At 37.9% G+C, this 22,111-nt stretch overlaps 1 protein-coding gene across 1 annotated transcript in view; it reads right to left on the bottom strand.

Moving 5' to 3' along the window:
- Nucleotides 1-1,107: 1,107 nt before the first annotated feature.
- The window catches only part of LOC149287809 (transcription initiation factor TFIID subunit 4B-like), a 29,227-nt gene continuing 8,223 nt past the window's right edge, over nucleotides 1,108-22,111 (bottom strand). The window contains exons 6-15 of the mRNA XM_089492417.1: nucleotides 21,609-21,698; nucleotides 19,991-20,233; nucleotides 18,452-18,605; nucleotides 17,627-17,723; nucleotides 9,166-9,335; nucleotides 8,287-8,417; nucleotides 6,141-6,266; nucleotides 5,117-5,173; nucleotides 2,580-2,696; nucleotides 1,108-1,263 (exon numbers count right to left, since the gene is read on the bottom strand). Coding sequence (XP_089348543.1) covers nucleotides 1,108-1,263; nucleotides 2,580-2,696; nucleotides 5,117-5,173; nucleotides 6,141-6,266; nucleotides 8,287-8,417; nucleotides 9,166-9,335; nucleotides 17,627-17,723; nucleotides 18,452-18,605; nucleotides 19,991-20,233; nucleotides 21,609-21,698 — 1,341 coding nt within the window. The remainder of the gene's footprint in view (nucleotides 1,264-2,579; nucleotides 2,697-5,116; nucleotides 5,174-6,140; nucleotides 6,267-8,286; nucleotides 8,418-9,165; nucleotides 9,336-17,626; nucleotides 17,724-18,451; nucleotides 18,606-19,990; nucleotides 20,234-21,608; nucleotides 21,699-22,111) is intronic.

Genomic DNA, 22,111 nt, shown 5'->3' on the forward strand with positions numbered 1-22,111 from the left:
CTGCATTTGGACTAAAGGAGAGGAGTCGCAAGAACTTGCAAAATCCAACTAACAAGGGGAATTTAAGTAAAACCATAACTAGGACAAAATGAGATAAATGTATTATGCAACGCTAAATAACATTCCACTAAAAACTGACACATCATAAAATGAAATAACTGTTTTAATTATTTTAAACAATTATCAGTGACCAAACATGGAAATAATGCAAAACACTTAAGAAAAAAGCAATTAAAGACATGGCTCAATCACACATTTTTTCCAAGATTTTTTTTTTTTTTTTTGCCACTGAAGCAATATCCAGTAGTCTATTGATACCTATTGCCTAGGGGGTTATATACAAAAACCAATACAACGGTTTCCAGGTTATTAAATAATAATTATGGCGCAACGTAATCAAAATTTTTCGTGCCTGCAGCATTTTTATCATTTTGCTAAATATTAATTTAGCCTAAGGCAAAAGGTAATGTGTGTAAGTGCCCTTAAGAAACACTTGTCTCCCATACACAGGATTTACCTGGCATGAGTGGTGGCACAGAACATCCATTAAAGCTGAATTGTAATAAAAAATAGCACACACACAACCGTATATATATATATATATATATATATATATATATATATATATATGTATATGGGTGTGTGTGTGTGTGTCTGTGACATTACTGTATGTATCAGATTTACTAATATACTTTGATATTCTTGTTGATCCAGACCTTTTTTTCTCTCTGTTACTTGACAGGAGACCCCGTCCAATGCAGTCACAAATCTGCTTCTTGTAGTTCTTCTGAAAATAACAGCTAAAAAAAATAAAACCCCAATGGCCTATACCATACCTTACTGCCTACTGGTAATTTTAAATTTTAACCAGCCATTAATCAGGGAAAGTGTAAGCAAGCTGCGTTCGGACATCCCCAGGCTACATACATTTAAGAAACAAAAAACAAGCTTCTTTTGCTATAATGTGTGTTTAATTCTATAAGAAAAAAACCCTGTAAACAAAAAATGCTTTCCTGGAAGGATATATTTCCTGAAACATCTTTCAGGATAGTGCAAGAACGTAGGTCAATATTTCAATATTTCTTTGGCAATACCATTACTGAATGTTCATTTCAGGAGAGCACGATACAGCGATAAAGAATATCTAGTTTCCTTTTCTTGTTCCATACAGAATATTAAATCCCTGAGACTAACACGAGTTATCCTCTGGACAAGTAAGGGCTTTGACAGGCCAAAAACAGAAGATCCAGACGCATGCAGGTCCTGGAAAAATAAACACAAAACAGAAATCTTAAAACCAACTTAAGTAAATGTGTCGAGCTGTCTTGTAACCCCAGACTTGGCCAACCGTATGACGGACAGATACGTCCTAGAACGCGCCCATATCGATGTACTTGGTTAAAAACCTCGACATAGAGAGAGCTTCTTCCTATCTTCATGAGCCATGGTCATGTCAGACATTAGACTCTGGTTAATCTTGCAGGGAATGATTAACTTTCATGTTACACAAAAGCAGGAATCAATAGGTTGTTACCGTTGAAAAAGCTTCTTAAAGATGTATGAGTTGTGATTACATCTTCAGAGGCATTAATAAAATGATATATTTGATTCAATATATTTCCTTATCATGTTAGACATTAATAACATGTATGTGGAACAGCGCATTTATTCTGGATCCATACATACACGGATACCTGTGCAATGGATTTGTTTTACAAATGACAAACCTTAACAGTAACAAGTTACGTAAAGTCTGATTTTTTTGTTTATTTGCGGAAAGCCTAAACACGATTCCATTTGCTATTAGAAAAAGCCACATTTTATATTTAGCTGGCTACTTTATGTCTGGTGTATTTAAAAAAAGTTGGATCTACAGGTCAAAGAATAAAGGAGTCTCATTGTCCCTTTAGACACAACAGCACAAGGTTGGGTCGTTTATATGACAGCCCTGTGTGATCCAGGGGAAATTATAGTAATGCTATACAGCTGCCGGCGCTGGGTTGAAAAGGAGGTCAGATCCGCAGGAAGCAGCAGAAGCCTTAGGCAACATTATTAATGAACGAACCCCCAAGGGAGATTCAGAAAGCAAGGAGCGATGTCCTTCAAACTTCTGAAATCTACAAAGGGGGAAAGTATCAAAGTATCAGATACTTATGCCTGACATTCGAAAGCACAAGAATGGTTTTATCCATGACAGTAATATAAAGTCTGGACAAAATATATACATTTTCCCTTCCTAAGTAACCATTTCTGCACTAGTAAATGTTTAAGCAGGCTATTAATGGGCTTGAGAATAAGGAATAATACAAGACAATGAAAATGTTAAAATTAAAATCTTAATCTTCTACATATTGCATATGGGAGTTTTTTTTTTTTTTACCCTGTTCCCAAAACAGACACATATTGCATCAAATCTGCTGGGAAGCAATGGGATTAATAGTGATAATAATTATACACTTGGCGCTTCCAATACAAGAATTACATTTTTCAAGGCCATAGAGTGTGTGGGCCTGGCCCTTTGAAGCAGTTTCACTTTTTCCACATTTACAAATGATATGATTACAATTAAATATAGTTACCTCCAGTCCGTTTGGAATGCTTGAATCTAAGGGTCGCTTTCGTCGTGGTCCAATTGCAGCTAAAGCAGTAAGATTGGCTTCTCGGTATTGCATTTGTTCGAGTTCCAGCTGCTGCATCTGAGTAACAAATCTTTCTATAATAAAGTATTTTTTAAAGAGCTAGTCTATAGAGAATGAGATTTGTACATCGGTCTGTGGTATGCAGCATAGAAGTAAAAAAAAGACAAACCAAAAAAACCCACCAATAGCGTGATATTGTCACATGTAAAACAGGATTTCTCCCAGCTGTAATGGTATTGTTGTAGCAGAGCTACAGGATCTGTTGGTACTCATTTGTAGGCAAACTAAGGCACTGTTCCTCATTTTCCACCCGAGGTCCCTTTCCATCTTATATCACTTTATTTGCACTAACATGTTTGTAAGCAAGGTGTGCAAAAAGGGGCAACATGCAGTGACGTATCCTGGCCTAGGCGGACTAGGCGTAGAGTGGCAGGTCTAGGGGGCGGCAGTCCCCTGGCTACAAAACTAGGATGCTGCTGAACGGGCCGGCTACAAGGAAAATCTTTGCTGTGCAAGGGAAGGCTGTGCGGCTTTAAGACACAGAGCACCTGGAAGTGACATCATGCCGGCGCTCTGTGCCTTAAAGGCATGGCGTGCCTTTTATGCAGTGAAGACACCGATCACGGTGTTGGCTGGGGAGCTGTCCTCGGTCAACACGTAAGGTCTATAAACCGCTGGCAACATGCTCTGTGCATGGTGGTGTCCAGAGAATCTACCCTGTTAAGAGTATTAGGGCTGACTGTGGAAGAAAAGCCTGCCAAATGATGTATGTGCGGCTACCAGCCGATATGCATAACCACATGCTACGTTTATATACCGTATGCAGCTGCACGTTGACGCACCGGGTATACCGCTCAACCAGTAGAAAAGGAAAGTGTGCGGTCCATTCCTGGTGTGCCAGATGGCGAGTCCGGGCCTGGAGTTACAGGTACATAGGCATGCCTCACACATCATTACAAAAGACCTGACTAGTTGGATTTCTACAAACTTTGTAAAGGGAAAAGGGTATTGTGTGTTACTCGCGACGCCAGAATAACTAAACATCTTAACGGTCGTTTTCCAAAATCTTCCAAATCTCAGCCGGCCAATAAGCAGCTCCCTGGAAGTTCTCTTTGTTGCACCCTTAGCCTTCACTATTAATAGTGATATCAAGTTTTTCTTTTAAACTAACAACCCGGGGCAGCCACCTTGAAGACAACCGCAGTGGCATTTTGCAACAACAAATTTCATAGACCAAGAAGCGCAGTATAAAGAAAAGGTGGGAGAAAAAAAGAAAAAAAAAAAAGGTTTGCTCGTAAAGTATGTGACTCATTTACAACAAAGATCCTGAAAATTGCATGAAATCAGTCTAGTAACTATAGAAACCAATTTCTTCAGCTCCATATCACTCGTCTCACACCTCAATTGTCTTTATTATCATCTGCTGTCAGATCCTTAATCAGAAATGTGAACAGGCTTGATGATTTATTCAGGAGGAGAATGAAACTGTAGGTCAAGTGAAAGAAAAAAAAAAATATATATATATCACACACACACCTCTCTCCACCCTTAGGTTCTTTCATTCCATTCTGTTCCCAGTAGCTCTGGGCAAATTCTAGCAAGCTTCAATATTAAGGCTCAATTAAAATAAGCTCTAATTAGTGCGGCTTTTTTTTCTCTTAGGCTACAAAAGTCAGGAAATGGATATTGGGAAATGTTACAAAAAAAAAAAAAAAATCAGCTACCAAGTGAAAGGCTGCAGACATAAATGAATGTATTTGTTGATTTGTACAGTTGCTATGCAGAGGCCTCTGGGAGTAAAAGCTTAACCAGCCTAAGCTATAAACTAAAACCCCTGCAGCTAAACATGAACTGAGCGAAAACAAGGGCTCCATCTCACAGCTCAAAACTGCTGGGCTCAGAAAATTAAAAGCCCTAGGCATTTTCCATTTAAAACGAAATCCCAGCACCGCCTCTCAGCCAAAGAATTATAAGCAGTATCAGATTTACAAAACGAACAATTACCCTGGAAAAATGTAGCCTATTGTACAGACCCAGATGCTAAAATCTAAGGTACTTCTTTTCCTTATTTTAGCTTTACGTGGAAAAAAGTAACAGACTTGGTCTCCCCTCTAACAATGCCCCCCCCCCTCAAAACACGGAACTTAAATAATATAAGAGTTACAAAGGATCTTCAAAAAAAAGTTATTTGTCCCTTGACTGAAAAGACTCATTTGAAATGCTACCCTTGCCTCTAGCAGTTCCTGTCCTACCCTAAGGCCTGTTTAAATGGTATGCATCTGCACACTAAACTCTGACCTAAATGCCAAGAGATTGTTTCCATCTTTCCCATAAGCCCTCTGCATCTACAGATTTTCTGCAATGCATTACAAAAGCCCCGATGGTACCTGCAAAAATTGCAGTGCTTAGCTTGAAATTAAATAGGAAAGGAACCAAAAAAAGGGGGAACAAAATCTTCTAAACTTTTAGAATCTTACCTCTTTGGCCTTTTGCTTCAATCTCAATTGTTCCGGGTCCTCCTTGTTTGAACGACTCTGTTTAAGACAAAGGATGAATATTATTACAGATCGAACCTTTGCCACTGCAGGCTATCGTGCAAAGAATTAGACTTTAAGAAAGGGGAAAAAAAGAAATGACTACATTCTTAAACATGCAGCAACCTTTAAATATTTAATGCATAACAATTTTCTCCAGTGATTAAAAAACTTTGCTGGAGGGGGGGAGGTGCCTCATTTCATGATTTCTAAGACTTCCTTCATGCATTTTCATTCTTATTTTCCATATAGGTCGACTGTTTGAGTTCTAGCCTGGAGGAACACCAAGCTGAATGAGATGCCAGGGCTGTCACTCCGGTCAAGCTATGACATGACCTTTTCTTTAGTACTTGCAGTGGCATATGTAGCATAGTAATAACATTATTAAGCTATAATCCGCCACAAAAAAAACACGCAAAAATAGGAAAAAGAAAACAATAGAATTTTGGATTAAGGCCGTCACATATTTGAAATGCTGGAGCTTTTTTAATGTTCTTACTTTTAACCTTCAGACACTGAATAAGTGGAAAGAGACATACTTATATTTCATCAAATGCAAAACAAGTTGCTAAATATAGGGTGTGCATGGCGTCCCACTTCTATAGCTTGTAACAAAGATTCTTACTACAAAACCATTTACTGTCGGAAAAACGGATTAGAACCCCACGATTACTTAGATATGCCAAAAATAAAAAGCGTCTGTATTCTTAAGCATTACCATGAGATTTTTTATATTTCCTTGTAAATATAAACATGATTCTCTGCATTTACACAGAGCTGGTCACATACAAAGCTAAGATAACCCTTGGTCTACAAAAATGAACCTAGTTTTAAACTTTAAACTGCTAAATTCAAAAGTGAAAAGAAGAAAGGAAAAGAGTTCAATTTTGAGTTCACAAAAACCCTATGGTGTGTGTGTGACGACATCTCAGGAAGTCTCTACGTGAACTCAAATGGTTTGTCTTACCTTAGCTGCTCTGAACAACATTTCTCGCTCCTCTTCATTTTTACGCTGTTTCTCTAACTGCTCAAGCTGTTCCAGAAACTTAAGTTGGGCTCGAACATCACTAGACTGGAGATATCGATCAGATTGCTGGAAGCAAAGATATTAACAATTTTAATTGATAAATACACACCTGACAAATATAGGACAAGAAAACGATGCAGAAGAGTTGACTCTCTCAAGAGTATTGCATTAGCCAAAGTACCGGTGAAGACCATACAAACGGGCAGACTTTCGTTTTCTAGTTTTCTTCTGGAACACAATCAGTTAGCACATGCCTTCACACATACTTCTATATGCACATATGCACTGGCCACTACAAATCTAATGACATTAGAAACCAAGTACCAAATTACAACTTAAAAGGGCTAATACACTAATTCCATCCTTCAAGTTATAAAAAAAATTAATGGTTTTGGTTTTTTTGATATTATTAATTATGTCCCTTACATTAGGAATTACACATTTGTTTAGGGAAAATGGCGAATTCTAACTTGGAAATGTATTTCCTTTCCTTACCCTCTGGTAATAGATTGAAAGATAGCAACTTCTCTTCCTCAGGAAAATAATAAGCAAACAAGCAAAACAAAAAAGATGTTTTTTGACATCCAAGGAATTCAGCACTCACTTCTTCTCATTAGATGGAGAAGGGCAAAGAGTTTGCACAAATACGAAAGACTGAAAAGACTTTGAGCAAGAAAGATGTAAGGGTAACAGAGTCTGCAAGGATAGGAGACTCCAAAAAAACATCCAGGATTGGTCCTTTAGAAATCTTCAAGAGTGTGGCCCAGGGAACTGCTAGCCTGCAGCAATTTATGGACTTAGAAGGACCATAATATGTTGAAGAGAACAGAACATTCCCAGACACGGGAATAGCATCCCCAGACAGAATAAAAACTTTCAAAAAAAACAGCAATAAATCCAAAGCCCTGCACAACCGGCATGACTTAAACAATGTGTTCAACCAATCGTCGAGATTGAGAAGGACCTTTTCCAATACACGCCACATGGCGTCACAATTTGGGCTAGTCGATGTTTTTGTTTTTGACTTAGACATGGTAGATGTCTTATGCTGGAAAGGGGTTGATTGGATCTCTCTCCAAGAATTCCTCTTGCATCTTTGAAACACAAAGGCATTGGAAAACCTAGTAGGCACTCTTCTACAAGGTAATTTTACTTTTTGTTTTACTAAGAGGATAGTACAGTGCCATCTACAAATATTGGCACCTTTGGCAAATATGAGCAAAGAAGGGTATTAAAAATTGTCTTTATTATATAAGCTGTTGACCTTTTCTTCAAACAATACACTAATATACTCTGCTCTCATGGATATCAAACAATTACAAACACATCGGTCTGCTGATCTTCAAGGTTATCAGTTTATCCTCTCCTTGAACATGGAATAGTATCTCCTCATGAATCTCTGCTTCCTCCTCTGTGGAGGAAATTTCATAGGAGCCAGGATCTGGTTAAGAAGGAGGAAGAAAGCTACTCCTCTTCGGATGGAAACATTCAGGAAGAGTAACCATCTGGGAGAAGACAATCCCATCTGTGAGAAAGAGGAGCCAGCAGCCTCTGGCTGAGAAAAGGGAACCTGTTCCACAGGAACATGGAATGGGAAACTCCATCCACTACATGTGATGTCATCCTGTACATGCAGGGGTGGGGGGCTCAAAGGAAGAAGTGGTCCCTCAAATGGGAAAGACATTTTAAGTGTTGTCTCTGCCCTTCATTGGAAGATGCACTCTCTCTCTACCATTGCTAAGAGAGATAGCAAAGAAAGTTTACATTCCAGATTTAGTCAGTCTCCTTACACACTGCAGTATACATTATACAGGGCCAGCCCAGTCCTTCACACTTATAATATAATGAGAAGTGAGAGAGTTCAAACCGCAATCCCTTTTACCAACAGTGTTTTTCACAATATGCGAATAAGGCCCACAGCTTCCATTTATACAAGCCACTTGGTATACCTGTTTTAATATGAGATTCTTGGAAGCAATCTTTACATACATATGATACATAGTGCCACCATTAAAGCTGAAGTATACAACGCTCATGTCCAGACAACCGATTTGGTTAATGCTCAGTACCAAGAATTTTGTTTCACCTTGTAGTTCATAGACCTGTGCTGCGCTGCCACTGTTAGTTTTTCAATCAGCCCTCGTAATCTTTCTTGCGTTGCATGGGAGACCAAGTTCATAACATCAGAGCTAAGTTCCTTAATGTCATGCCTCTTACCTGTGAAAGCAGGGAAAATCCATTACATATTTTAGCAGGATGGGATAATTGAAATAATTAGCACAGCAGGTATTCTGTTCCCTCTAGAAGTCATACCCATTAAGAATAGAGGCTTTAAGATTACAATTTCCTACTAAAGTCACAACATCAAAGATATTATACATTGCATTAATAAAACGTAGCCTGAAGCTTCGTGAAGTATGGGCAGTGTTTTGTGAGGCCATCAGAATATATCAGCTTGCAAGGTCACTTTTAGGACACCAATATTAAGTATACAAAAAATATTGTCTTGACAGAAGAGAATTTTAAAACAATAACACACAGCTACTGTAACAATCAACATTTGAATTAGAAATGTTGTGTTCATGGCCAGTGGATAAAAATACACATTCTCACATTTCATCTTTTAGAAACAGAATATGATAATGATGACATACATCTAAAGAAATATAAACATCTTTAGTCCCAAAAAAAAGTTAGCTAATACACATATGTGGCTTTATGTGCTTTGTTATTTAATGATGTGCTTGAGCATTATGATGCGCTTTAAGAAATACTGATAATGTTTTATACAGTCTTATACTTGCGAGCCAGAAATCTAAGAGGAAAATGCCCTAGAGAGATACAACACCATAGATGAGAGAGGGAAATAAATAGAAGAAAATACGTTTCTTGCAACTATAACAAATAAACCTCGGATGAAAGCTTTTAAAAATAACTTTAGTACATCCACTGTGCTTTACCTTACCTATGTCTAAGATTCGGTTTTGCAGAGCGGATATAAAAAGGAAAGGCTCATCGTGGCATGACCGAATCACTGCACCCACAAACTGTGAATTGGTTGCCAAGATGCAGGCATTTTCTTCATTGATGTTAACACCAGCCATAGAAGTAACATCATTAATATCATCCTCCTCTCTACAAACAAATTAAGAAACAAAAATCTTATTTTGAGGACCTCAAATACGTTTTTAAGATTTTTACAGTACATTATATATTTGGAATTCACTTTGCGTCTGAGAAGAGTATGACTTAAGCACTTCTATGTACCAATGATGCAAAGTACAAAGATCTAAAAAAATAAATGTGATTAAATCTGGAATCCTTTCTTATTTCTGAGAAACAAGTGTCCAATAAGTACTCAAATTTCACAAAAAAACATGTAATGTTACCCAGCCTCAGATGAGACACCATGGTTCTACAGCTCTAAGAAATAAGATATCAGTTGGTTTTCCTCTAAATTGGTATAAATTGTGAGTAAAAATGAGTCACCCACTGCAAGTGTAGTGCAAAAATGAGATTGGATTGCCCATCTGTTTGGACAGAAAGGGTGTTTACTCATAAAAGGGAAAGATGACAGGAGAGTCTGCTATGGTTTTAATTCTCTCTCTCTTCACAACTCAATATGAAGGGCAAACACTAGCAAGTTTCATGGAGGTGAGGTTATTATTAAATGGGAGATAACACTTTGAAGACGTCTCACTGATTTAACTATGCATTATACAGCGCCAGCCAAGTTCTTTCTGCAGCAAAAGCTCATTGGCGTTAGACTTTCATAATGTATGGTGTCGACTCTCCCTGATCCTACAATCCTCACCTTTACAACATGGCTGCATAACATAATACAATGTACGACACAATGGTCCTGTTGTTGTCTGATTAGAAACAGAAATCACTATTCTGATATATCCTTAATGTATTCATACACAACTAATATAGAATATATTTATTAGCTGCGCACATCTAATTTTGATTGTATTTAAAATATCACAGAGCTTCTAACTTTTGAAAGTTACCCTACTTTTCAGCCTTCAGAAACATTAAGAAGAACAGATAATTATTACAATCTCTGGATGTTGGGTCCAGGCTTCTCAGTGAACCATATGCACATGAACAAGGTGTATAATATATATATATATATATATATATATATATTGCTGAAAAACACAAAAGGAAAGGAAATCTGGACACATTTTTAATCAAATCATTTGGCTTCATGTTTTCAGCCAATAAACCATAGAATACAAATCCAGGTCACCTGGTATGTTAATAATTACCTACACTTCAGGTTGTAATATTTTAAACACAAAAATGCAAATCAAGCAAACATTATTATTCAGCTCAAGTTCTAATATGCATTTTTGGAGGCTGGTTTTAGGGCTAATTGCATTGACTGGCTGGTGACAAGAATACCGGTTCTCAGTTGGTAGAAATTGAAGGACTCTAGAAACACTATATGAAAATGGTAGAATTTCATTTTCACTCCAATGTAATGACCGGGAGATATCTCAAAGGTATGAGTGAGACTTCATGCAGAAGTAAGTAATCTGGAGAAAAGGTTTTTAATTTTACCACAAGACAGGAGGTTTCATAATTTGCATAAACTTTTACTGTACCACCAATAGCAGCAAAGAAACTCAAACAACAGAAGAACATAGCCAATGAATGATCAACATAAGGTATATAATGTCCCCACTGTTACTCCTCTTCCTCTTCTTTGTTATTCTTCTTCTTTGTTATTATTGTATTTAATAAAATTAAGATTATGCCATCACCGAGGCTAAAATAATCTCAAATTCATTGTTACAGACAAACTAAAGTCTAAAAGACAACATAAGTGTTAATTTTGTTTAATCGTAGCAAGTATATTATCAAGTAGTCAACAGCAATTTTTTGGAAAACACTACATCTATTAAAGATCCTTTTATGTAACTAGGCGCATGTAATGTGGACACACAAACAAAGTCTGTTTTCATACATGAAGCAGAAGAAAAAAATTGCTATAAAGAGAAAGAGTATTCTAGGCTAACAGAACAAAAAGGAAAAAAAGAAATAAATCAAATTACTTGCAGATCACTACTGGCTACAAAATGTCAGATGTCATTAAGATGCACATTATGTACTGCAGTTTTATTTTTTTTATTTTTATTTTAGGCAAGTTAGCCTACAAGGTATATGTAAGAGTGCTAATCGATTTCCATAAATTTTTTTATGCCCACATAACCACTCTATTTTTCTGACTGATGGACCCTGCAGGATTTATGCTATTCACAGAAGTTAGGTCCTTTGCTTTTGGCACATAAGTCAGGCAACAGATATAATGTCTAAAGATGACTACATGTGGATCAAAGCCACAGAAGGCTAAAACTTTAAAAAGCCTGGGAAGCGAGGAAGCGGACAACTTTCAAAATATAATATTCCACTCAGCCATGTATTATGAGATTATCGCATCTGAGAAATGCTGCCACATGTTTTCACCATTCCTATTTAGCAGTTTTTGTGAAGCCAAAGTTGATATATCCAAGATTGTCAGTGATCTGCTTTTGTTCATCAATCTATGTCTATATGTATTTATATACACACATACTCATAATCTTGTTATCATGGCACATGTCAGCGGGTGGGATATATTAGGCAGTAAGTGAACATTTCGGCCTCAAAGTTGATGTGTTAGAAGCAGGAAAAATGGGCAAGCATAACGATCTGAGACTTTGAAAAGGCTGTGATGGCTAGACTACTGGGTAAGAGCATCTTCAAAATTGCAGCTCTTCTGCAGTAGCCGATCTGCAGTAGTCAGTACCTATCAAAAGTGGAAAAGCAGTGAACCGGCGACAAGATCATGGGTGGCCAAGGGTCATTGATGCATGTGGGGCAAAGGCTTGCCAGTGTGGTCAAATCCAACAGACGAGCTGCTGTAGCTCAAATTGTTGAAAAAGTTAATGCTGGTTCTGACAGAAAGGTGTCAGAATACACAGTGCATCACAGTTTGTTGCGGATGGGGCCACATAGCCGCAGACCAGTCAGGGTGTCCATGCTGACCCCTGTCCACTGCCGAAAGCACCTACAATGGGCACGTGAGCGTAAGAACTGGACCACAGAGCAAAGGAAGAAGATGGCCTGGGTGTCCCCAGCGATCCGTAGAAGCCACTCCCCCTCAATTCCGTGCACGTGATCGCTTTGAAGTGAATCACGAGCACGGAATTAAAATATTTAAATAAAACTGCGGTCTCCAAGGGAAGATACAGTCCGAGGACGCCGGTACGGAAGGGGTTAAACAGTCCTCTGCAACCTCACCATGTTTTTCAGATTAATTCCCCCTACACAGCTGTTTCGGCTGTAGGTAATGATTGTCTTTCAGCCTACGTATTAAATTGATGCTCATTAGCACCTGTATATGATTAGCAATTACACCAAACTCCTAACTGATGCCGTTTTGAAAGGGAGGTCACACCAAATATTGATTTGATTTAGATTTTTCTCCTGTTCACTCACTTTACATCATTTGGTTAAATGAAAAATGTAAAGTACGTTTTTTATCACGTTTGCTTAAAACATATCCATAGTATTTATATATATATATAGATAAATATATATATACACACACAACTACACTATGTATGTATATGTAAACATATACACATACATACAAACATATATAGATAAGCAGAACAATACAGAAAGAGTACTTAGTGGGTGGTGAAAACACAGAAATAAGTCTTCCAACCTTGTAATGACCTAGGGATATAGTCCTTTAGGCCACAGTGAAAAGCTCTCTCTACACATAAAAATGGATGACTTCTTTTCAAGAAATACAGAATTCTCCCTTAAAGGCATTTCCATTAACTTCCTTACATTTCACATAAAAAAGCTATTAATTAGCCTCAGTGCCTCCTCACAGGAAACCCTAATAAATGAGCAGGACCGCTCATATGTCTTTGAAGCCGCCAAATTAATTGATCTACAAATGGGATCTTTCCAAGCCAAATACATCAAGATATATTACATTTGAATGATACATTAAAAAAAAAAATCACAAAAAAGTAAAAAAAGGACAAAACATCTTTACTCATTCAAACACGATTGAAAAAAAGGCTGTTCTTCTCAAAGTAGTCGTTATGGTCATGAACATAGATGCCAGAAGAAAAGACCTCACATCTCTAGGATACCAAATAAAGAAGACTTGGTATGTGGTAAATGTATTACTAGAAGTTTGGCAAAGATTTTTTCCCTCCAACTAATTGGTGTTTAAGGAGTAGCTGGAAAAAGAAAACTCTAAAGTCTATGCACAAGAAAAAAAAACAGGCAATAGCTACGAACAAAAGCTAGGAATAAAAGTTCCAAATAAAAAAAAAAGTGATCACAGTTTAAAAAAAGAAAATCTTTCCCAATTAATAAAAAAAAATAACAAAACAGAATTGTTTTATGCATTAACACAAGGCTACCTTTTCTGCTACTGATTCCACTAGTTTCCTAGTCAAGGCCTACATCTTAGGGTTTAAAAAGAGGTGAGTTGCGCTGAAATATTTAATGTCATTTTACATCATGAAGGGCAAACCCAGGTGAAAATGTCCGTAAAAATACCGCACTGCTAGAGCTAAGATATTATCTCAGCAATTTCAAGATCAATTAAGTTGCGGTTTTCTTGCAGGACAAGCTCCGCAGGGCTCATCCTCAATCGTCACCTCCATGAGATTAAATCCTTAATGCCGACTAATGTGCAACTAATATTTTGATGAAGAAACCTCATAGCGGACCTACGTGTTGAAGCTCAGACATAACTATGCGTGTTTGTATTTGTGTAAAACACTTTCCGCAGTGTCAGAATACAGACGTCAATATCGCAGTTACCATTAACCGCACTTTTCATGACTGCAATGTTCTATGGCTCAACGTCTCGTCAACATTAGCTACAAGACGAACTTTTGACTATTTTAGTAGCACTGTGCTTTCAGTATGTTAATTTAAAAAATAGTAAAATGGAACGAGATATTTTTTGGTGGAATAACTAATCTTTCTATATTATCATTTTTAAACCAAAAACTTCTCAAAGGCCCTCAGCAAGACATAAAAGAGGACAAAGTATGGCAACACCCTTCGTGGAAAATTATGGAGGAAAAGATTGAGCTTCTGGGGGGGGGGGGTTGGGGCTGTTTCTTTTTACCCGGCAGAAGTAATCGCAACTTCCAAACAAACAACTTTTAGTCTGGAATTTAATAGGCCGTAGCAGTTATATCTGCAGACTGGAAATAATTGTGCCACTCGAGTGTGGCATTTCCAGTTTTAAAAGTATAAACATTACCCTAGGCCTGTTAAAATGTACCTTTTTCCAAACCATGCTAATGGAACGCATCTACATAAAATAAAAAATATGCATAAAGGTGCTTTTTATTTCTCAGTGGAAAAAAAAGTGACATTTTTTTTTTGCATACTGTGTGGCTCCTGGGTTAACGGCAACAGTTCTTAAAACCATTATACAGCTGTATGTTAACTCTTTCGGCTCTGACACACTCTGCCAAGGTGCAACAATCCAGATTCTCTCATCTGTCTCCAGACCGCTATGGGGGAGCTGGGAATTTGCAATCATATTTTATTGCATGTTTGTGCCATAAAACATTTCCGAATAAAAGGATGAAAGAGCATATTCCCCCGCGAATCCACTGAATTTAAATTAGTCTAATAAGATGTAGGTATTATTGTCTTATTTTAATGTTCTAATGCTGCACTAAGCCCCTCGGGAACCTATGTTAAATTAGGTACTGCACCTAATTGAAGCCACCCTGATGGGGATATAAAAATGAATGAGCTGCCCAGTCATGTGTTGGATAATAACATGAGCCTCTGGCACCCTCTAGTGGTTTAGCAAACCAATGACTTCTTCAGTAAATCACAAATTAGCCTGTTTTGGCTAATACAAGCCTAATATTAAATCATAGAAACATACGACAGCAAATATGAACCACTTGGACCACATAGTCTACCCATTTTCCTGATTCGAAGAATCAGACCTTAACCAGTTCTTGCTCTTGTCTTAGATTCAGGATATCTTTATGCACTGATGCATTTTCTAAATTCCCTTACTGTATTAGCTTCTTGTGCTGGGAGGCTGTTCCATTTATCTACCACCTCAACTTACTTACATTGCCTCTAACCCCGTTCAGGACCAGGGCTTTCTCATAGCTAAAGGAACAGGAGGTTTTGTCATTTTTAAACCATGATTCTTCTTTCCCATATTTGATGAACCTGCACAAAGTATACATTGTTTTGTTTGAGAAGTAGGATTTTCTTTTAAAATCATAGAAATACATAAAACCTAATTATTAGTGATAATAGAAAAAAAAATTCTTCTATGTTGTAGGTGCCACATCTAAACAATGACCCAATTTATGTTCAGCAACATCTCCTGATCCTCATTTCCCACATGCATATTTTTATGCTTCAATAGGGCCACATCAACCTTTTACATATTACCCTATATTACATATATTTTAATAACTTTGTTTCTCCATCTCCTCCCCGTTATCTGCCAGTGATGATCACACTGTGATCAGCAAGTAAGGCTCTATAGACGTGCAATGGGGAGCAATCCGAGATCCGTACAGGGTCTACATGAGTCTCTCCTTTACGCCAGCGAGCTTCTGGTGGGTTCCAGGACTTGCCTACAGTTTGCGTGATCTGTCATTCCTTGTATAACAGTGTCTGCCGCTCATGCCAAGCACCATTACAATCAATCAGTCTGCAAGAAGAAACTTGTGCGAATGAACCATAAACGGTTCGGAGAAATTTTTGTTTTTGGACTTTCGGTTCGGATGAAATTTCGAGGTTTTTTTTTGTTCATTTAGAAACAATATTTGTTGCCACTCAATCTCACTTGTGTTCTCTCACACACTCTCTCTCTCTCAGAGTCTCCCTACCTTATCCGCCGACCACTTCTGTGTCAGTGTCCTGCAGCTCAGGTGGTTGTCTTGATCTGGCCTCCCGGACCACTTACGCAAAAGGGCAGAACCTCCGCACACACAGTCTCCCCAGACTGGAGGAACAGGGGAGACGCTGTCCCTGTGACCCTGGCTCTTTTAATGGAAGTACTCCAGGAGACCAGAATAATGCAGAGGCATCTGCAGAGAAAGAGAAGCCTTTCTGCAACTCTCCTTCTCCGCAAATTCATCTGCATCTTTCTGGTTTCTCTGACCAAAAAGTCAGGGACACAGGGGGGACACCCTTGAACCCGGTCCTTCAATCAGGCTCTATCCTTTTGCGGAAATGCTCCGAGGGGCAAGGTTAACTGAACCGATACTGGGGAGAAGCGGACAAAGAAAGAAGACAGAGGAAGAAGCAAGAGAAGACACAGAAGTGATCTGCGGAGAAGGTAGCGAGAAATTGAGAAAGCGCATGAGTGAGAGTAAAAAAGCCACAAAATGCAAACGAAAACTCAGAACTCTCAGCTTCGTTTTCATTTGTTTCGTTAGGGTGCCTTCTCTTTTTCGGACATTTGTACATTTCGTTAACATTTGTACAAATCGTGCAAGTGTAATTATATACATTTAATCTTTCACAAATGTATGCATATATCAATATATTGTGGTTGTAGTTTATTCCCTTTAACTGACTATCCTTATATACTCTGTGTGTGTGTATTATAGATATATAATTGTTGCTTTCTCTGTGTTAACAGACAGTTCACCATAGCTGAAAATTAAGCATCAACAATGTGTTCTAAAAAGATTCGACTAAAAGCTGCACCTTGTAATTCTCAGCAGGTGTACGTAAGCTGTAGGTCTGGAGCATCATACTTCTCACCTACATAATGATATACTATTATGAAAGACCAACTCTGGTAGGTTTTGTACAAGGTTTGACCTTTCTGTAACCTTGGCACCTTCTTTCTGGACCACTATTTACCACTAATTATAATGAAGATTCAACCATAAGCATAATGAGCATACATTATTGATACATATCTGCTGTTGTCCTTAGCACCTTGCAATCTTCACTACAAACCCCTATATCTTACCACTTCCAGATAAATTCAGCATCTTTCAACGTAAAATAACAATTGTATTGTCCGATTAACAAAGATATATTCAAGCTTGTAAATAAACATCCTAATATAAAAATATAGATTTACAGTTCTGTTAATCACCCAAAATGTGCAGAAGTGCATAAAATGTATTTCCATATACATTACAAAATTAGAAAAATCATACCTAATCTTATGTTGAGCGTCCACTATGTGGCCTATGAGCAGTAACATTTCACTGTTTTTCTCTACGCTTAAGAACTTTGCCCCAGAAAATCTGTCCAATGGTGTTGATCGCAAAAAAACAGCATTACACTGACAAACTAATCAAAGGAAGAATCATGAATACAAAATGCTTATTCTGCTTCTTTCACACGACCATGATCATTTAGATAGCTCATGTTATTTTCATTACCTGAAGCATGTCGTGCCATTTTCTTTTATGGGTAGAGGAGATGCTTGAAGGGAAATAACTTTATTTCCTGGCAGGGTGATTTGTTTCACAACAGAACCTGAGAGAGAGAAAACAAGAGGAAACATATCCAATTAATTAGTGACTGCATTTAAAAGACATCCAAGTACACTAAAAAAGGCACTATAATTCCACTCACACTTTTACCAAGAATGACCACGGTGAGTCAATAACTCTTCCTAATAAAGCTCAAACTACTCACTGCTGGGGGTGTAAAGTTTGCTAAAAAAAAACCATATATCATGGCTCTAGCGAAGACACAGTCGGATATGTTTTTGTAATAACTGCAGGGAAGTAGCACTTCTAAAGATCTCGTTGTGGATCTACCCGATGTGCTAAATGGGATATTCATCAGCATAAAAAAGCAGAATAAAAACAGCAGAAGCCGATGCCGTCCCATGTGGCTAAGAGACCCTGCAGATCATGTGCCATTGTTACAATACACATTCCAGTACCCATATTCAGCAATGCAGACCGGCCATGTAACCAATTCTTGTAACTGTAACTCAGGATTGCAAAAGTGTAAAAGAAAATGTAATTAAAAGAACTATTACAAGATACACAAAACAAGTTTTTGTTTTTTTTGTAAACATGCAAGAAAATAGAAAATGTCTTTCATACGGAAAAGCAATAACCATAACTTATGTCCTGTCTACCCATTGTATAGCACTACGGAATTTGATGGCGCTATATAAAAATAAATAATAATAATAAAATAGATAAAAGAAAGTAAAACACGTGTTACTTTTCTTGGCTCTTAGCACATACCTGGTGGCAACTGGCCGGCTTGGAGAAGAGAGCTGACGGTAATTTTTCTTTCTCCGGGTTTCTGACCTGTAAGGATTGAAGACTGCGGAAGTGCGGCCACGTGCTGCACAACGCCTCTATTTGGCTGCTGGACTACCTGAAGAAGTGGCGCAAAAAGTTAGAAGGCAAAGAAAAAGCTGGTCCCTTCATGCTTCAGTTTGCAAACGGAAAGGCAACCATCAACATGTTCAATCAACCAAAACTGCTAGTGGCAAGTGTGTCTAGTCCGCAGTTTACACACATCACGCTCGTGAAACCTCAAGCATACTTTTGTCTTGATATGACAACGAGAAATCTCACCAGTTGTTTACATTAATATCTAACAACATAAACTTGTCCAGATGGCCCTAATCCCTTGAGACACGCAGGCCTATCCTACCGCAAGTCATGAACGTCTCACGATTCATCATTACTGCAGTTTATTCAAATGTCAAGCAGTAAAATCTGCAAGGTTTTTTTGTGCAGTTTTATTTCACATGGAATTAAATCCGAGAAATCAAAGAATGCTTTTTCGTGATTGTTCTTTTAATCGCACAGGATTTATAAAATTGGGCCACTTATTTAGCTTTAAATACATTCTCAAACAATTATCTATGTCAGAGGATGACAAAAAAGCCAAGAAAATGCCCTCATTTAAAATTAAATAAAAAAAAAAATCAAATTTGTATTAAAGTTTTACGTATTGCAATTTAAACCAGAACACAAACAGACTTTGTATTCTGTCTCTTTTTCAGTTACTCGGTACGCTGTACAGACATTTCTACTGATTGTAACATTAGAATTCTCTCTGTTTCTGTAGCTGGTGGTTTTCTATTTTTTTGTATTTCCTAACGAGAATGCATTCATTTATGGCTGTCCATCTGTTATCTATATAGTTGTGTCAAACTGTAATCTACTCCACCTATCAAAATCTCAGAGCAAATTCACACACTGATAAATCTCCATGCGGTACGTTTGTTGAAGATGATGGACTTTTTTTCCTGTGGAACTATATGATATTTTGCTGCCATCAAATGACCAATGTATTCCTTTACACATTATATGACCAAGAATATGTAGACACCATTAGACTTCAGATTCGTAGGAATTGCACATTTACTGAAATTTGTTAAATTCGGTTATTCGTATGAAGCCCCAAAAATGAGGCGAGACCAACCACAAATTGGACGAAACCAAGTAAAAAGATCTGAATTTTTATCAAAAATTCATAAGTTCACATACTCTCTCTCTCTCTAAATGTTTCCTTACCTTCTATACCACCATTTCCGCTTCTGCCAACCACCGCTTTTCAGTCATTTTGCCCTCATTTCATATTAAGGCAAATTGGCGGCGCTTGCAGTCACGCCCTCTCCCCAGATGAGAGGATCGGGAGAGGATGCCACCGCTAGCGCCGCCAGGGGCTTTCATCCCCCTATTGTCAGGAGCGCATGGATCAAGTTTGCTTTATATACTGTATAAATATATAATAATGTAATAAGAGTGCAGTATTTTTTCTCTTACCAACTGTTTTATGTTCACAGTCTTCAGAGTGTTTACCGGCTGAGTGGGCATTGAAGTTGTTTGTTGAACCCTGAGTGTAGTTGTACCAACTTGTTTTATGGTATGCACAGGAGGTGTTGCAGTAATCTTTACAAAAGATGGAGGGTTAGACCCAGTCACTGATGATGGTGGTGTCGGTTGCCCACATTCTAAAATAAATTCCTGTGAATTTGGCATAAGACGCCGTAGGGCAGGCAAGCTTTTCTGCATCAATAACAAGACAAAACATATAATCAACTCGGATGGATACATATCACTTGTACATAATTAAAAAAACATTAATCTATATATTTGAAAGTATAGTATATTAAAGAAAAACGTGCTGAAGGACAGTTCAGAATATTCTTGTTTCCTAACTGACAGTGAACAGTGGCCTTTACAGCCATGAAACCCCATATGCAACAAACTGCGATGCAATGTGTGCTCTGACACCTTTCTACCTTCAGCATTAACTTCTTCGGTAATTTGAGTTACAGCAGCTCATCTGATGGTTTTAACCACACAGGCCACCCTTCGTCCCTCACGTACATCAATAAGCCTTGGCTGCCCCTGTCGCCGGTTCACTGCTTTTCCTTCCTTGGATCACCTTTGATAGGTACTGACCATTGCAGATCGGGAACTCCCTACAAGAGCTGCCGTTTTATAGATGCTCTGACCCAGTCGTCTAGCCATCACAATTTGGCCCTTGTCAAAAGTCGCTCAGATCCTTACGCTTGCCCATTTTCCTTGCTTCTAACAATCAACTTTGAGGACAAAATGTTCACTTGCTGCCAAATATATCCCACCCACTGACAGGTGCCATGACAACAAGATCAACGGTGTTATTCACTTCACCTGTCAGTGGTCATAATGTTATGGCTGATCGGGTATATGTGCTCAGTAAAAGTTAGACATTCATATATTTTTCTTTTTTTTTTTAATGTCTTTTTTGTTGCAGGTAGCCTATAGTGCAGCATTCATCCCAAAACATGCCTGACAATAAACTTCAGGGGTGTTCCAGTTAGTTGTGTGGTTGAGATGGGCCAAGGAAGGTTAGTCGTGTGTCTCTAAAATGCTCGGGGGGGGGTTCTTTAAGGGTATATATAGTTTGTGGCAATTATTTTTATTTGTTTTTTTAGGTATAGTTATTTCCCCAAATCACATGGTGCACATTTTTGGTTCACCTGAGTAAATTCATCAATTTGAAACAAATTTCCATCTCTAATCAACATAACATTAATTTGGTATCTATGTGTTCAGGAGATATGAGTGATTGTTTTTTTTATGTTCCCAGAGTGCAGCATCTATTCTCAACTTCTCTGGCTAAGAAAAACTCCCTGGAACTCTTTGGGTCATCTAGAAAGGTAAAAAGGGTGTGCTTTCTACCGTTTAACTGTAGACATTTCTTGGGTTGAAAATGCTTTGAGCACTCATGGATTTGGAGCATATTGTGAGCCTAATCTAACACACATGGGGTATTTTGGTATTGAGGAGACTTTGGACTTCTGGGGCATTTGTAGCTGTGATAATTAATATTTTTATGACTCCCCTTCTTTTGTTTCAAATATTGGTCCATTGAGTGGGAAAAAAAAACACGTACCTTCAAAAAAGGCACCAGATATGGTTGTGGTGAAGACTTAAGTTCTTTATACAGTTTCGTAGTAAACTCTTCAGTTTCCATTTTTGAATCCTAAAATTTAAAAGCAAAAGGGTAGAATAAAAGTTTCAACTAAAAAGAATAAGTCATTCTGACAATATGCTCATCTGTTCAAACTACTAAGTGAACTTAATACACGCATGTAAAATACTTTAAAGAAAACATTTTGCATTTAAGAGAGGTAATTTAATAGCCCTAAACTGAAAGCATTCTACTCGAGCTATTCCCTCCGTTGAAGCTGTTGGTTACTGGTACATAGGAAACTGCACTCCAACACAACAAATATGGTTCTACTGCACCATAGCATTGGCTGGGGAACACTAGGAGTGTAAGTTCACTGCTTGCTGGAGAGTCAAACCTCCAAGGGTATCATTGGAGAGTGGAAGATTACACCAAGCAGAACCACAAAAGGCGATTTTGAATCACCATCTTTTGAACAGTCCATA

Source organism: Sceloporus occidentalis, unplaced genomic scaffold (genome assembly GCF_023333645.1).
Source record: "Sceloporus occidentalis isolate IW3139 unplaced genomic scaffold, rSceOcc1.0.p SCAF_56, whole genome shotgun sequence".
In the NCBI taxonomy this organism is placed as follows: Eukaryota; Metazoa; Chordata; class Lepidosauria; order Squamata; family Phrynosomatidae; genus Sceloporus; species Sceloporus occidentalis.